We start from the raw sequence: 17,440 nt of genomic DNA, 5'->3' as shown, positions 1-17,440 counted from the left end.
GCCTGGAACTTCATTTATGGCTAGCGAAGATACAAAAAGATAAGTCAAATCCGCTGTAGTCACCTCCTCGTGACCATGTGAGTTTTCTCCAGGTTTTTCCAAATGCAGATGAATTGGCTTCAATAAATTGCTCTTAATGTGTGGGATGATAAAGTGGAATAACGGACAACTAGTGTGCGGTTGATCTATGGTCAGTGTGGACTCTGTGGGCCAAAGGGCCTGTTTCCATGCTGCATCTCTCAACTAATTAAGTGTAACCAGGAAATGGGGAACCAAAGGCATTATTTATGGGTGGAGGTAGGGTATGTGGGCAAGGTCGTAAATGAACATTTCTAGTTTGTCTTCACCAAGGAGGACATGGACAATAGATACGAGAGAATCCAGGTGCTGAAATCTTGAGCAAACACAAACTGCTGGAGGAAATCAGGTCAGGCAGCATCGGAGGAGGGGAAATGGAAAAATCAATTTCACACTTGCCCTGAAATATCATCAGTCTATATCCTCCACAAATACTGCTGAGTTCCCCCAGCAGTTTGTTTTTGCTCAAGATTCCAGCATTTGCAGTCTCCAGGGTTGGAACAAATAGGGCACCAGGAATGAACAAAGAGACAGAGTTCCTGTGCCTGAAAGTGCCAAAGGAGGTGCATAGGGTGAAGATGACATCAGGCTGCAGCTGCTAGAATCTGAAGGTCCATACCAACATCATATGCTCATTCCCTGCACAGAAACTGCCTGATTCACTGAGCTCCTTCTGCACTTCGTTATTTCGAATAGATTATTGGGCTGCCATATTACAAGTTTACAAAACAGTTTAGATTACACTTGAAAAAACCATTTATAGTCACCAAACTATAAAATGCTACTGCATGGAAAGAATGCAGACATACCAAGTTAAACTGAGAGATGGAAAATATACTGACTTTGTATCGTGGAACAAAGGAGGCCGAGGGATGACTTGAAAGTATATAACATTAACGCACTGATAGGTCAGTCAGAATATTTTTTCCAACGATTGGGTCATCAAAAACAAAAGGGCATAAGTTTAAGGCGCGAGATAGAAAATGTAGGTTTTAGGTTTTGGTCATTTTAGAAAATGGCAGTTTTTAAAAAAAATTGCACAGCAGTAAACGTCTGAAATATACTGCCAGAGGTGGTGAAATCAGATCAAATGACTACATTTGAGACACAAAAGACAGATGCTTAAACAGCCAATGCAAATGCCCCAATACATGAAAATAGGACTTGTAAAGACGGACTAAAAGTTTGGTCTCAATACAAGTGGCAAATGGCCTCTTATCTGTACTGTACAATTATGTTTGGCGGATATTTTAAAAAGAAAATATAGAGTTTTGATTAGTACAGGTGTTAGAGGTTATGTGGAGAAGGCAGCAGAATGGGGTTAGGAGGGGTAGATAGATCAGCCATGAATGAATGGCGGTGTTGACTCGATGGACCGAATGGCCTACTTCTACTCCTATCACATGACCTTATAACTATGACTATAAAGGTGTATATATTTAGAAATAGTGGAAATGACAAGCATTTAAACATCCAAAAGACACTACAAAAAAATTGAAACACCCAATACTTTTTAACATTGAATCGACCCGTTCATGAACACGTTTCAAGTCAATATTTTTCCAAACTTTATTCCATAAAAGATACTACAGGTGCACAACCTTTTATCCGGAGTTCCAGAAACCGAAAAGCTCCGAAAATCGGACATTTTTTCCAGGATGTCGTCTGCACACCAAAGCTCGCGTTTGGCGCCAAACCTGACCCGAAACGACCCACGGTCAACCCAGGTCTGTACTACTGTAGCGGCTGCCTCCTCCCCGGAGACCGGGGAGACACTTAAACATTTGTAAATCATTGCTTAAATGTTAGTCAGTTGGTTTGGAGGGCTTTTATGTGAAGGGGGAAACTTTAATTCTTAGTCCCCTACCTGGACGGAGAGGCGGGGAGCGGGCAATGCCTTACCGGGTCGCCGTGCAGTAAGCTCCGGAGCGCTGTGGCCGCCGACTCCCAACATCGCGGAGCTGGGGCTGCGGACGTCCGGCCGCGGGCGGCGCCGGTTGTAACTCCGACCCCAGCAACTCCACCCTTGGCTGCGCTCCAAATCCAGCGCGGCCCGCGGCCGGACGCCCGCAGCCCCGCGATGTTGGTAGTCGGCGGCCACAGCACTCCGGAGCTTACTGCACGGCGACCCGGTAAGGCATTGCCCGCTCCCCGCCTCTCCGACCAGGTAGGGGACTAAGAATTAAAGTTTCCCCCTTCACCCCCCCCCCATAAAATCCCTCCAAAATAACTGACTAACATTTAAGCAATGATTTACAATGATTCCCCGGTCTCCGGGGAGGAGGCAGCCGCTCCAGACTTTTCAAGCCGCCCGCGCTACCAACCTAATCTACGCTAAAAATCTTCCATTCGGAAATCCGAAAAATTCCGAAATCCGAGAAGTGTCTGGTCCCAAGGCTTTCGGATAAAAGGTTGTGCACCTGTACTTCTTAAAGCTTGCCTCATGGGAGGTCAGCTTAATCCACTCTTGAAGGCATTCAAGGCTTTTACAGAAGTATCTTTTTTGCTCTTCTGCTTACCAGCTTCCCTCAAGCCCTCCCAAAATATTTAATGTCCAAGACAAGTTTCTAATCCCAGTGACAATTTCAGCAGCGAGCGCACCAGATATCCAGTAGCTACTTATTTCAAAACTCCAGCGTCAGTATCTATTTGACAGTTCAAAGATCAACCCTCTTTTTCATACAACTTTTGAATCTACCTTCAAATTATACAATATCCAAAGAGTTTTTTAAATGAGGAAATCACACAGATCAGTCCTGATGTAACAATCAGAACCTGGGGTGAAGCAGTTCTTTGTGCCAAGCGTGTTGAGATTAATGAAACAAACAACACGGTTTTTTTAATCCATTTTATTGCATAATTACAGAAAATTCTCAGTTGATTTCACACCTGTAAAAAGATAAAAAGCAAAAATTAGAAGCACCTAGACCTATAAATAGCATGCACATATTTTATTTTTTAGACCTTCTCAGACAAATGCCTCTAAGTCATCATTTTAAAGACTCACTGTGCTCAGAGACCTCAACACAGAAGCATAAAACATGCTACTTGCATCAAGAACCCCAAGACAGATCAAGTCCAAGCAGACTCGTCATCAAGCATCATCACCGAAGGCATCTCGACCTTTAATTCAGTTATACAAATATAAAATTACAAGGAAACATTCCCACCAGGTAGAAGCTAATAGTCTAAATGAAGCATCAGGATTGCTTCTGTAGATGTTTTCAAAATCAAAATGAAAAATATTTTTCTTGACTTACAGCCAACATTCATCAAAAGCAAACATTGCTTGTCTACTGAGACATATGCACTTACAAATTCTCTATGCAAAATGCCCAGATTTTTTGCTCCTGTCACTAGTTGCTCCAATGTTATTGCACTGCTTTTATTGCTTTACAACAATGAGAACTGCAATTGAGGCTTTGACAAGTAGGTCACACCAGGTAAGGAAATGGAATTGTGCCACCAAACAGCAGTAACATTAGTTTTCACCACCATTACCAGCGTAAATTCATAACTTCCAAGAGGAAATCTCTCACCCAGGATCTATTATTCTGGTACCACAAATAAAGATTGCTGTGCAACAGTCAAACTTTCAAATGGAAGCAAAAAGGGTTACACATGACAGACAAATCAAAATTATTTAAAATGAAGCTCTACTCCACCTAAGCCAAAGAAAATTGTTGCAGAATCTCAAGAGAAAACTCACTCTTTTTTCTGCGATTTTTTTAAATCCTTAACCTCTCACTAAGTTTCTCCTATCTCTGAGCTTCATAACCAGAGTACAATGCAGGGAAGTAATATCTTACCAATTATGCAGTAGGAACTGGCCCAGCCTGCTGGATCACAGGTTGCTCTGGTTTGCTTCCCTTCTGTTCTGAAATGGGCGTTGTTGGCAAGATTTCATCCTTGGGCTCAACAATGCTGACGTGATCAGGGAGAGGTTTCTTGGGTCCAATTTTCCCACTTGGGTCCCAAGGCAGCATTATTTTAACTTTAATGCCCAACACACCTTTGAATGAATGAATGGATCAACGTAAGACAACATAGACACGGTGTACTACTAAAATACAGTTTTAAACTTTATTAAAGAACCCATCTACAGAAAAAAAAAAATTCATCTGTCATCTCCAGGACCACCAAGAGTCAAATAAAGGACAACCACATAACAAAATACCAGACAGGACTGATAAGCTTGCATCTTCAGTAAATGTTCTGAACTCCTTTACCAAAGCTGCTGGTGACCAAAGGACAACATGAAAGATTAGTCTCTCACCTTGTCTCAGCAGTACATGTCGCACAGCTGTATCAACATAATAGTTGACAGGATCACCACTGTGGATCATTAGACCATCGACAAACTTCATGGACTTGGCTCTCTGGCCTCGAAGTTTTCCAGAAACAACTACCTCGCAGCCCTTGGCTCCACTTTCCATAATGAAACGGAGAACACCATAGCAGGCTCTGGAAAAACAAAAGAAACACGTGTTGCCAAAATACTAAAATCTGCATGGCAACTACTAATACATGCAATGCAGGATTACCCAGGTGGTCTATAAATAACAAGAACACCTTTCAAATGAATTCATTTGACAACCTACCTGATGAACACGTTTAAGGAACTACAATTCTGGTAAGGCACACAAGCAGAGGGCAAACCTGGGGGTAGACCAGTTTCCAAATTATTGCACAAGGATGAGGACTAACAATACCACAAATGCCAAGGACATTTGTTCTCTTATTCACAACCCGAGCAAAATACAGACTATTCTTAATGCGTGACTTGGGCTGACAAGTGACATTGACTAAATTTGATTTTGAAACAAAATCCAACCTAATAACCCACATTCTTGTACTTTAGGTACTGTGTGACACAGAATCATTATAGTCCCTCAGAATAGTTCCACGTCTAAAAGTGTAACAATATGACCAAGTGAAGCAAAGGCAGTTTTATTCGGAATATTCAGAGCTAAACACTGAACTGAAGACCAACTTGTAAGGGAAAGAATAGTGAGAGCTAATAACTAGTAAATAGGGATGTGGATTGTGCTAATGTGGTGACAGGGAATTGCAAAGCATAAAAGTAGAAACATGAAATGCAACAGACACCCAAGTTTCAGAAACTTCACTGATTATGTTATAGCGCGCACCAAATTATTGCAACAGAAAATTTGATCTACTGTCAACGAAGATAGACGTAGATAATCATTTTATTCTGTATACCTAATTAAGTCTTTCTCCAAGCTCCATTCTGTAATCTAAACCTCGTTTTAATCACGTTTCTGTGTAATCCTACAATCTGAGAATATAAAAAATGCAAAGTAGCACCCGGTAGATCTGCTTTGACCTTTCTCCACGTGGGCGCCAGTTTCAATGAATCGCCCGTTACTTCGAAAACCAACGCTGTGTGGTCTTTCCATTTTGCTCCAACAATCTGCGTAGTCAGCAGGATACTCCACTGAAAACGCAACCAACTATGACGCAACTAGGCTCCTGGTTGGGCAAGTGTGCTCGAGATACCATCCGGATAGATTAAGGAATAACCCCATAGTCGACTGTGACCGCAATTTGTGGTAAAAAGAGACCTCGGTGTGTGAGGCATTTGGTGTCGGAGAACGGAGGATTGGTGTGTCTGGGTAATTGGTGGACAGGGTCCGACTGGTCTTGGGTTGCAATTGAGTTTTCGGAAATCGATTGAGTAACAACTTTATTTTGAGGCATAGGCTCATGGAACCGAAATTGCAGACACTTGTATAGTATGGCCATGGGAGAAAAAAGGAAGCCGGTGAAGTAGTGTGGGAATTGAAAGGATCCCTTATACAGATGGTAGCATACCACAACTGTAAGTTGACACAAAAAATAGTAAAAGGGTTACAATCCAGACGGAAAAATCCCTGAGCAAATTGTTTGGTGGAACAGACATGGGCAGATATGAAAAGGCTGTAATAATAGCGTTATTGCACAATCACCATAGAATGGTGATCGCTAAACAAGCATAGGACCCCCCCCCCCCCTCCGATTTCGAGGCAAATGGTAGGTAGCACAAATGCAAGCGTGCCCCCAGAACATACAGATTGGAATGATTTTGACTGACGCAGTTGATGAGTATGGGACTTTGATGTCTAAGCTGATCTACTGGTGCGCACCAGTTTTAATAAATCGGCTGTTATTTCAAACACCAACTCCGCATGGTGTTTCCATTTTGCTCTGACACCAACACTTGGGTGTGGTTGGATTAATATGTGGGCAAAAGATGGCACCTCCACCAATTCCAGTCCTGCTATGTGCCAGTTTATACCTTTGACTCGTTGCGAGATTGATCCAATTTGCTACTATCCAATCTTGTAGTATTTGCATCCAATAACCTCAATTGTTTACAGATGCATTCAAAGCCCTCAAAAATCCCATTCATTTACACCTGCAAGTCTACTTGAAACAAAACCTGAAAACTGTGTCTTACCTTCGTACAGCAAGGCCTCCCAACAACTTGTAGCGCAGAGATTCTGCCTGTGCAATGGCACAAAGCCCTCGAGTGGCAACCTTTTCAGCGTAGAGCTAGGAAGAAAAAGCACATTATTCCAGGCTACACCAATGCCCCACTCATTCTTTTTCACCACAGTGCAACACAGCATATCCAACATTTCTGTTGGGAGTGGAGCCAATATTCAAATCTAATGGGGGACTGTTCACCCTACGATGACCACACTTTAGAAGCAAGGTCACCCAAACCTCAAGATGCAACCTGCAGACAATGCAAACTGAATCCCAAGATATCACCGGCTTGTTCACAGACACATACAGGGATAACCATTGCACTCCAGTGCACCACTCAGAACTCAAACAATAAAACATGAAGGAAAACAGATGAAATTAGCCACCACCTATAATGTACCAGCACAGCCCTTGCTCACTTGAGGAAAAGGACATTTGCATTTCAAAACATCAGACCTGGCACAATACTCATCATCTACCAGACAGCAGTGATTCCTGACATTCTACATGTTTCCAAGACCTTGCTGGCATAAGACACTAGCAAAATACAAATAATTTGTTTGCAAAAATTCTCCAAATTCACAAAAGCTCAAGTTCATGTATTGAATGAAAAAAGGGCACCCACCTAAGCAGCAAAAGGCATGCACCACCTTGTAGACTACCATTGTGCATCACCATCAATCACCTCCTGGCAATGTGCAGAAGAGAATCGTTCCCTGACCCCATCAACTAGAAGACCAAGTAGAAACTAGTCACCATGACAAAGTTGAGCTTTAACTTAGCATATCCAAGTACTGCTTAAACATAGCAAATAAACAAACAAATGGAGGAATTCAGCAGGTAAGACAGCATCTGTGGAGGGAAATGGATAGTTGATGTTTTGAGTTGAGATTCTTCATTTAGACTGCCTAGATGTTCAGAGTACCCTAGCCCAGTCTAGGTAAAGGCCCTCAACACGAAACATCAACTGTCCATTTCCCTCCACAGATGTCGTCACCCGATGCATTGTTCCTCCAATTGGTCTTTTTCCTATCAATTCAAGCATCTGCAGCTTACTGTTTAAATGTGGCATGGATTTTCATCCTTTTCATGAAAAATCCCCAGAACTCTATCGGTAGCTCTGCTATAAGATGCTAATGGATGCATTCCTAAGAAACTAAGCTTTATAGAAAATCACATTATTATGTCAATTGTGTACACAGGGTGTTTCAGACATGCAATGACAAATGTATTTGTCCCACGCAGGATTTTCAAAAATAAAGTGTTTTCAATGTTGTTACAAGCTAAAAATAGATGCTACTCAAGTTATGGTAACTAGCATTGTATAGTTTTAGTATTACCTCCCCGCTCAGATATTCTAGGCCAACTAATAAAGGAAAGCACACCATAAATCTTTTAACTTGTTTAATTGACAGCCATGAATGCTGAAAGGACGTGGATATGCTAAGACCCCCATGTTCTCCTTCCTCCCCACTGCACACATCTTGGTGTCTGCCCATTTCCTGTATGCCCTCCTACATCAAATGTCACCAAACACAACAAAATTAAAACAGACTCATTTTCAACGTTTGTATGGAAACCTTCTCAGACAAATGCCTCTAAGTCTTCAAAGGAAACATTGTTCAGGACCCTGAAGGCAGCAGCACAGAACGTGCCAACTGCATCAGGAATCCTGAATCAAATCATACTCCCATCAGACTCGTCATCAAACATCACTGAAGGCAAAAAGTAAGAAAACGCTGTTCCAAGCAACTCAGCCAGAACACTCCACGTTGCAATAAAAATAAAGGCACATCAAGTTTCCTCCGGGTTTCTATGTTCCAACTCACCTCAACACTTCCTTCTGGGAAACCAAATCTCTTCTGAACAACAGCAGTCAGCTCACGAATTCGGCGCCCTTTCTCACCCAGCACATTCTGAGTCCTGAGAAATTTTAAAGAAGTTAACGATATATTAAACAATTTATTCAAGCACAATTTGTACTTTCTGAAGCCCAGTAGGCACAGGAGTTCTCAAAGAGCTCTAGGCTCCACCTTTTACAATCTTATTCGAACTTGAAAGTGCCCAGGAGGATGAAGGAGACACACTGGCCATCACAAATTAGGGCATAGAATACAAATGTTAGGATGGGCATATCGAAAATGCACTTGGAAAAGCAAGAATTTATCCGGGATATCATGGCTTTGCATGCGGCATGATCTTCAATGTACAAAATCGTGTTGACTATCTCTAATCAGCCCTTACCCAATAAAATGCAGGTATATCTTGTCCCTCCAAATACTCTAGTAACTTTCCGACCACAGATGTTAGCTGAGGGATGTCCTTCTAGAGGTATATGAAATAGTGAGGGGCATGGACAAGGTGAATAGCCAGAGAAATAAGGAACTGCAGAAGCTGGTTTACAAAAAAAGACAGTGTGCTGGAGCAACTCACCAGATCATTCAGTACCTCTGGAGAATATGGATAGGTGATGTTTACGGTCACCTATCAAGAGAGTTAGATTTAGCTCTTAGGTCTAAAGGAATCTAAGAGATATGGGGAAAAAAGCAGGAACGGGGTACTGATTTTAGATGATCAATCATATTGAATGGCGGTGCTGGCTCAAAGGGCCGAATAGCCTACTCCTGCACCTATTTTTCCATGTCCTGTCACCTATCTATGTTCTCCAGATATGCTGCCTGACTCACTCAGTTACTCCTGCACTTTGTGCCTTGAAATAGTGACGGAGTCAAAAACTAGAGGGCATCAATTTGAGATCAGAGGCGAAATATTGAAACTGACTCAAGAGGGCCACTGCTTTTTCCACACAGATGATAGTGGCATGTATATGGAAGAGGTGGTGAAGGCACTCTGGACAGGAGCATGAATAAGAAAGGTTTGGAGGGATATGGGTTAGGCACAGCAAGTAGGACTATCTTGGATAGTCTACTTGGTCGTTATTGGGCAAAAGGTTAGACTGAAGGATGATAAATCCCCTGGGCCTGATGGTCTGCATCCCAGGGTCCTCAGGGAGGTGGCTCTAGAAATAGTGGACGCATTGGTGATCATTTTCCAATGTTCAATAGATTCAGGATCAGTTCCTGTGGATTGGAGGATAGCTAATATTATCCCACTTTTCAAGAAAGGAGCGAGCGAGAAAACGGGGAATTACAGACCAGTTAGCCTGACTTCGGTGGTGGGAAAGATGCTGGTCAATTATTAAAGAGGTAATAATGGGGCATTTGGATAGCAGTAAAAGGATTAGTCCAAGTCAACATGGATTTATGTAAGGGAAATCATGCTTTGACTAATCTTCTGGAATTTTTTGAGGATGTGACAAGTAAAATGGATGAAGGGATGCCAGTGGATGTAGTGTATTTTCAGAAAGCCTTTGATAAGGTCCCGCACGGGGGACTGGTAACTAAAATTAGAGCACATGGTATTGGGGGTAGGGTGTTGACATGGATAGAAAATTGGTTGGCAGACCGGAAGCAAAGAGTAGGAGTGAACGGGTCCTTTTCATAATGGCAGGCAGTGGCGAGTGGAGTGCCGCAAGGCTCGGTGTTGGGGCCGCAACTGTTTACCATATGTATTAATGATTTGGAAGAGGGAATTAGGAGCAGCACTAGCAAGTTTGCGGATGACACAAAGCTGGGTGGCAGTGTGCACTGTGAAGAGGATGTTAAGAGGTTGCAGGGTGACCTGGACAGGTTGAGTGAGTGGGCAGATGCGTGGCAGATGCAGTATAATATCGATAAATGTGAGGTTATCCACTTTGGCGGCAAAAACAATGGGGCAGAATATTATCTCAACGGAGTTAGATTAGGTATGGGGGAGGTACAGCGAGACCTGGGCGTCATTGTACACCGGTCACTGAAAGTTGGCGTGCAGGTACAGCAGGCAGTGAAGAAAGCTAATGGAATGTTGGCCTTCGTAACAAGAGGATTTCAGTATAGGAGTAAAGAGGTTCTTCTGCAGTTGTATAGGGGGGTTGCACGTAAGGTCACAGGGTCATAGGGCTTGACGCACAGAGCCGCTCAATCCATCTGGAGGACATCCGTAACTTCCGGTATATGTTATTAATGCAAGAAACGCGTACTTTCCTACCTGTTAAAAACCGCCAAAATGTTGAATTTTTGCGCTGAAAAAAATTGTGGAAGTTGGGGTAAGTGTGAGAGATGTACCCAACTTTAGAATTCCAAAAGTGAAGCGAAATGAAGGTAACGAGAAGCGAGAGCTGAAGGGACAACAGCAGCTAAAGTGCTTGGTAAACATTGGCTGTGCAGATATCGGAATTGAAAATATTGGGAATTATCGCGTTTGCTCACTGCATTTCATCAACAGTAAGGCATTATTTGAGTTTTTCTTGATTCGTTTGGTATCTAAAAAGTCTCAGAAGTGACAAATCTGGCTGTAAATTTATCTTCAGACGCGTTTTCATTTTGTATGTAAAAACCCACTTGAGAACCATGGGCGATTTTAAAAATATTTGCAGCCATATTTATCACTTCTGAAACTTTTTAGATGCCAAAGGAATCAAGAAAAAACACAAATAATGCCTTAGTTGATGAAATGCAGTAAGCAGATGGCCAATGTTCCCTAAGCACTCTGTCTGTTGTTGTCCCTTCAGCTCTCACTTCTATCTACCGTCATTTCCCCTCACTTTTGGAATACTGAAGTAGGCTAAATGTCTCACACGCTTATCCCGATTTCCATAATTATTTACAGCGCAAAAACTGACAATTTCAGCGGGTTTTAACGGGCCCGCTACGCTGGAAACAATGGTAAGTGCCCACCTGCAGTTCATCGCGTGTACTCCACTTGGAGTAGCGTAGCAACAGTACGGGTCATGGGTCGTGACCCGACTGCCGTGAAACCTCCCTATAGGGCTCTGGTGAGACCACATCTGGAGTATTGTGTACAGTTTTGGTCTCCTAATTTGAGGAAGGACATCCTTGTGATTGAGGCAGTGCAGCGTAGGTTCACGAGATTGATCCCTGGGATGGCGGGACTGTCATATGAGGAAAGATTGAAAAGACTAGGCTTGTATTCACTGGAGTTTAGAAGGATGAGGGGATATCTTATAGAAACATATAAAATTATAAAAGGACTGGACAAGCTAGATGCAGGAAATATGTTCCCAATGTTGGGCGAGTCCACAACCAGGCCACAGTCTTAGAATAAAGGGGAGGTCATTTAAGACAGAGGTGAGAAAAAACGTTTTCATCCAGAGAGTTGTGAATTTATGGAATTCCCTGCCACAGAGGGCAGTGGAGGCCAAGTCACTGGATGGATTTAAGATAGCTAGATAGAGCTCTAGGGGCTAGTGGAGTCAAGGGATATGGGGAGAAGGCAGGCACGTGTTATTGATAGGGGTCGATCAGCCATGATCATAATGAATGGCGGTGCTGGCTCGAAGGGCCGAATGGCGTCCTCCTGCACCTATTTTCTATGTTTCTACGACTACAGTTGGGTCACATTAGCCGTGCAGCTCCAGGTATTTATAACAATTTTGATTAAGTGTGTTTTGGTGCAGGTTTAGGACTATAGATGGTGCATCTTGGTTGGCATGAGCAAGTGTCTGACCCATATTCCTCCAAACCTTGTCTATGCATGCTCTGTCCCAAATGGCTCTACCATCCATTCCATATAAACACCACCATCTGTGTGGAAAGAGTGGTGGCCCTTTTAAATCTTTCGCCTCTCAGACTGATTCCTGGGATGGCAGGACTTTCATATGAAGAAAGACTGGATAGACTCTGCTTGTACACACTAGAATTTAGAAGATTGAGGGGATATCTTACAGAAACTTACAAAATGTTTAAGGGGTTGGACAGGCTAGCAAGAAGATTATTCCCGATGTTGGGGAAGTCCAGAACTAGGGGTCACAGTTTAAGGATAAGAGGGAAGTATTTTAGGACCGAGATGAGAAAATCATTTTTTACAGAGAGTGGTGAATCTGTGGAATTCTCTGCCACAGAAGGTAGTTGAGGCCAGTTCATTGGCTATATTTAAGAGGGAGGTAGATGTGGCCCTTGTGGCTAAAGGGATCAGGGGGTATGGAGAGAAGGCAGGGATGGGATAACGAGTTGGATGATCAGCCATGATCATATCGAATGGCGGTGCAGGCTCGAAGGGCCGACTCCTGCACCTATTTTCTATGTTTCATCTCAAATGTCGAAGCAAGTGCCGAAGGGACTATTTCCCTGCTCTATGACGCCCTTGTAACTAAAGCAGGAAGTCGGATGAGTCCGGGCCAGTTGCGGGACACTATATTCTGCCCCATTCCCACCCGTGGCTGCAGCGGCCGGGCTGGGCCTGGCCGGGCCCCAGGCCGCCCTTTACCTGGTCGCTAGGATGATGATCTCGGTCCTTGTCGGGGTGACTCGTACCTCCACGCCGCTGTACCCGTCCTCGGCCAATTCGCGGGTCAGAAACTCGTTGAGCTCGGCCTTGAAGATCCCGTCCGCCACGAACTAGAAAGAAATGTGGCAGTCGGCGGGCGCCATGTTAGAGTCAGTGAGGGACAATCCCACTCCATCCTCCAACATCGCGCATTGACGACGCTCACTTTGGCCGCCAATGTGAGCGGGTACCCTCCTGTAATCATCCCAACCCCCGATGGCGGGCCCGTTAGTCACTGTCCCCCCGCAAACCGCCGATTCACCCGCCTCACCTTTCGCTTCTTCGATATCTGAGCCGCCATTTCCCTTCGAGGGCTTGCGGCGAAAGGAAGGCCCTGCCTCGGCGGAAGTAATTTAAGGAAGCTGGCACTTCCGCTGTCAGGTTCTTGTCCAATGGGAAGGGGGAGAACGAATCACGTGGCACGAGGGCGCGGCCGCTTGGCATTCTGGGGTTTGTAGTTGTCTCGCCTGGAGTGGACGATGTCGTGGAGTGGAAAGGGCGGGCGCGCTCGCTCGCTTTAACCATATAATATAATAACCATATAACAATTACAGCACGGAAACAGGCCATCTCGACCCCTCTAGTCCGTGCCGAACACATAATCTCCCCTAGTCCCATATACCTGCGCTCAGACCATAACCCTCCATTCCTTTCCCATCCATATAACTATCCAATTTATTTTTAAATGATAAAAACGAACCTGCCTCCACCACCTTCACTGGAAGCTCATTCCACACAGCCACCACTCTCTGAGTAAAGAAGTTCCCCCTCATGTTACCCCTAAACTTCTGTCCCTTAATTCTCAAGTCATGTCCCCTTGTTTGAATCTTCCCTACTCTCAGTGGGAAAAGCTTATCCATGTCAACTCTGTCTATCCCTCTCATCATTTAAAAAACCTCTATCAAGTCCCCCCTTAACCTTCTGCGCTCCAAAGAATAAAGCCCTAACTTGTTCAACCTTTCTCTGTAACTTAGTTGCTGAAACCCAGGCAACATTCTAGTAAATCTCCTCTGTACTCTCTCTATTTTGTTGACATCCTTCCTATAATTAGGCGACCAAAATTGTACACCATACTCCAGAATTGGCCTCACCAATGCCTTGTACAATTTTAACATTACATCCCAACTTCTATACTCAATGCTCTGATTTATAAAGGCCAGCACACCAAAAGCTTTCTTTACCACCCTATCTACATGAGATTCCACTTTCATGGAACTGTGCACAGTTATTCCCAGATCCCTCTGTTCACCTACATTCTTCAATTCCCTACCATTTACCATGTACGTCCTATTTTGATTTGTCCTGCCAAGATGTAGCACCTCACACTTATCAGCATTAAACTCCATCTGCCATCTTTCAGCCCACTCTTCCAACTGGCATAAATCTCTCTGTAGACTTTGAAACTCTACTTCATTACCCGCAACCCCACCTATCTTAGTATCATCTGCATACTTACTAATCCAATTTACCACACCATCGTCCAGATCATTGATGTACATGACAAACAACAGTGGACCCAACACAGATCCCTGTGGCACCCCACTCGTCACTGGCCTCCAACCTGACAAACAACCATCCACCATTACTCTCTGGCATCTCCACTCATGGTCTCAGGATTTCTCAGCTCGGACGGTAATTTATTGTAGACAGCAAAATCCTCCCCCCCCTCCCCTGACAACAATGAAAGTAAGCGAATTATCTGCTTCAATTGCCCTTCTGAGAACTTCTCTCATGATGGAGGTTGACTTGATTCCACTCTGGATGTGTTGGTTCTGAGGGTCCGATGAGACCAGTGTGAATGGGGGTCTTGCTCTAGTATCTTTGGTGGGAGCGCAGGTATATGGGACTAGGGGAGAATACGTGTTCGGCACGGACTAGAAGGGTCGAGATGGCCTGTTTCCGTGCTGTAATTGTTATATGGGAGCTGCAGACTTTTCCATGGACAGAAAGTACTTCATGAGAGGGAGCACATCTTTCGCTGCTCATGCAGCGCTTTCTTTGTATTCCGACTGGCTCCTTCTCCATCCTGGTTCTCCAGATCTCCCCAAAAGCACTATCTCCATTGAGTGTAGTAGTACTTTATTGTCACATGTACCTAGATACAGTGAAAAACTCTTGCTTTGCATACAATCCAGTAAAATCATACTGTACATAAGCACAATACAAGAGAGCAATGAACAAATCTCCAGACTTACGAGTGGTGTGTGGAAAAGTAAGTTTTCTATCATTATGCTATTGAGATGTATATTTTGGCAAATAATAAAATGTCTTGACAGCTTAAACACCCACTCCCTTTCAAAGATATAGTCAATTTGCTGAGGTTGATTATGTCCAATTAACAGCTAACAATTATGCCATTTCTTGGCTTGCATCTGAGTAAAATGTAATTCAAAACCTACGTATGGTTTGCGATTTTTTTAATGATAACTTTAGCTTCAGAAGAGTTTTCTTTTTGCATGTAAGAACCCACTTGAGAACCATGGGCGATTTAAAAAATTTACAGCCAGATTTATCACTTCTGAAACTTTTTAGATACCAAAGGAATCAAGAAAAAACACAAAAAATGCTTTACTGTTGATGAAATGCAGTGAGAAACGTGATAATTCCCAATATTTTCAATCTTGATATCTGCACGGCTAATGTTCGCCAACCACTTTAGCTGTTGTTGTCCCTTCAGCTGTCGCTTCTCTCTACCATAATTTCTCCTCACTTTTGGAATTCTGAAGTAGGATAAATGTCCATCACAGTTACCCCGATTTCCACAATTATTTACAGCGCAAAAATTGACCATTTCGGCGGTTTTTAACAGGTAAAAACGCGTACTATCTTACCTGATAAAAAAAAGGCAAAATTATCAATTTTTGTGCTGTAAATAATTGTGAAGGGTGACTGAGCGCCTGTACCAAATACTCTAGTATCTTTGCTCTGAACCCGAGATAGGTGTAAGCGGCCAATGGAGCGCATCCCTCGGGACAGCAACCCAGGGTCAGCGCTGTCCGGCCACAGCCCCCCCCCCCCCCCCCCCCCGCGGGGACAGACGGCCCAGGGTCTACGAGTTTGGAACAAGAGTGTGGAGTCCAGATGCTGGGACAGAAGAGCCGGCTGTGCTGGCAGCCATAATAAATGCTTACCTGACATTCACCTCGTGTACTTCGGTTGGCGTTGCGTGGCAACAGTATGGGTCACAGGTCACGACCTCGACTGCCGTGCAACCTCCCTGTTGTCTATTGAGTTAGAACAGAAAGTGTTGCCATGTTTCTGTCGCCATCTTGTACCTTTCAAGTATCACATTTTAAAATATATCAGGCCTTATGTTGGCTACAAAGGCTCGTTATTCTGGCAGTGGCACTGGGTCAGCGATGTTGAGGTCAGACGGGTCTGGTGGGGGTGTCGGTGCCTTGCACCACTGTGTTGCTGCAGGCAGCGGTCGATCTGTGTGCTCGTTCGACTCCTGTGGGGGGCTTCCAGCGACGTTTGATCTACATTATCGCCTGACTGCTGAAGGGTCTCCAGCAGCCTACATCAACGACATTTTGACATACAAAACTTTTTTTATCTCTTCAATGCAGATGTGACTTTTTTTCCATGTCATATCTCCGTTCGCGCTGCGGCCTAACATCGAGGAGCTGGGCGGCCTCCAGCTGGGATCGACCTTGAGGGCTCCGGTCGCAGAGCCTGTGGACTCGCGGAGCTGGCTGGCTTTCGGAGGCTGTGGTGGCGCTGCGATTGCGGCTGCGACTCTACTTTCGGAGGTTTCTGAAGCTTCGGCCATGGGCCCTGTGGTCTGTAACATCAGGAGCTCGCAGGTCCCTGGTTGGCGACCGAGTTTTCGGGAGCTCCAGCCACAGCAGCTTCGTCCGCCCCGAATCGCAAGCCTTGAATCGGCCTGTTCGCAGGACCTTTCATCTCCCGGCTCGGCTGCGGGATCTTCCATCGCCCGGCGGGGGCTTCAATTTCGGGAGCCTCGATAGCCTTGACGCAGCAGTTTGACTGCCTGTCCGTGGGAGAAGAAGCAAGGACGAGATAAGCCTTTTTTTTTTTAACCTTCCATCACAGTGACGAGGTACCTGGAGGAGAGTGAGAGTCACTGTGATGGATGTTTATGTTTAAATTATGTAATGTGTGTTTTTGCTTTTTATTGTTATGACTGTCTGGTGGCGACATTTCGTTCAAATTTTTTTTGAATGATAAATAAATTCAATTTAATACGACACTGATGGTGCTTTCCGTATCTTTCAGTGGTTTGATGGATTTGCAGATACACCATTGGTGATATATTTTTCCAGTGATTGGTGGCACCTGCTGTAGGTACGCCAGGCCTCAGAAGCACCTATAAGTGCAGAGAACACTGCTGCATGGCATTTAATGCCAGGTCTTGACCTTCACTTAACCCTATCCTCAATTGACCAAAGGCTGTGGAGACGGCAGTGAATTTCATCATTGATGACTTTGACTATCGTGCAGTGTTATTATGTAATCAGTAACT

At 44.2% G+C, this 17,440-nt stretch overlaps 1 protein-coding gene, 1 long non-coding RNA gene and 2 other non-coding genes across 4 annotated transcripts; 1 reads left to right on the top strand and 3 right to left on the bottom strand.

Moving 5' to 3' along the window:
• Positions 1–2,919: 2,919 nt before the first annotated feature.
• On the bottom strand, positions 2,920–13,328 carry rps3 (ribosomal protein S3). Its single transcript, XM_033023170.1, has 7 exons — positions 13,226–13,328; positions 12,895–13,025; positions 8,400–8,493; positions 6,539–6,633; positions 4,355–4,542; positions 3,888–4,090; positions 2,920–2,967 (listed from the first exon to the last, which is right to left on the bottom strand). Exons 1-6 carry the CDS (start codon positions 13,253–13,255, stop codon positions 3,891–3,893), a joined length of 738 nt encoding a protein of 245 aa, XP_032879061.1. The 5' UTR covers positions 13,256–13,328; the 3' UTR covers positions 2,920–2,967; positions 3,888–3,890.
• Positions 3,042–3,191, bottom strand: LOC116974776. The gene has a single exon (XR_004412436.1). It is a non-coding gene; the product is annotated as a small nucleolar RNA SNORD15 (small nucleolar RNA).
• On the top strand, positions 4,450–16,802 carry LOC116974566. Its single transcript, XR_004412390.1, has 3 exons — positions 4,450–4,565; positions 7,159–7,163; positions 16,791–16,802. It is a non-coding gene; the product is annotated as an uncharacterized LOC116974566 (long non-coding RNA).
• Positions 8,150–8,291, bottom strand: LOC116974775. The gene has a single exon (XR_004412435.1). It is a non-coding gene; the product is annotated as a small nucleolar RNA SNORD15 (small nucleolar RNA).
• Positions 16,803–17,440: the final 638 nt, after the last annotated feature.

The sequence above is a fragment of the Amblyraja radiata genome, chromosome 6 (genome assembly GCF_010909765.2).
Source record: "Amblyraja radiata isolate CabotCenter1 chromosome 6, sAmbRad1.1.pri, whole genome shotgun sequence".
Lineage (NCBI taxonomy): Eukaryota > Metazoa > Chordata > Chondrichthyes > Rajiformes > Rajidae > Amblyraja > Amblyraja radiata.
The sequence above is the reverse complement of the archived record's forward strand: the minus strand, read 5'-3'. Positions and strand labels throughout refer to the sequence as shown.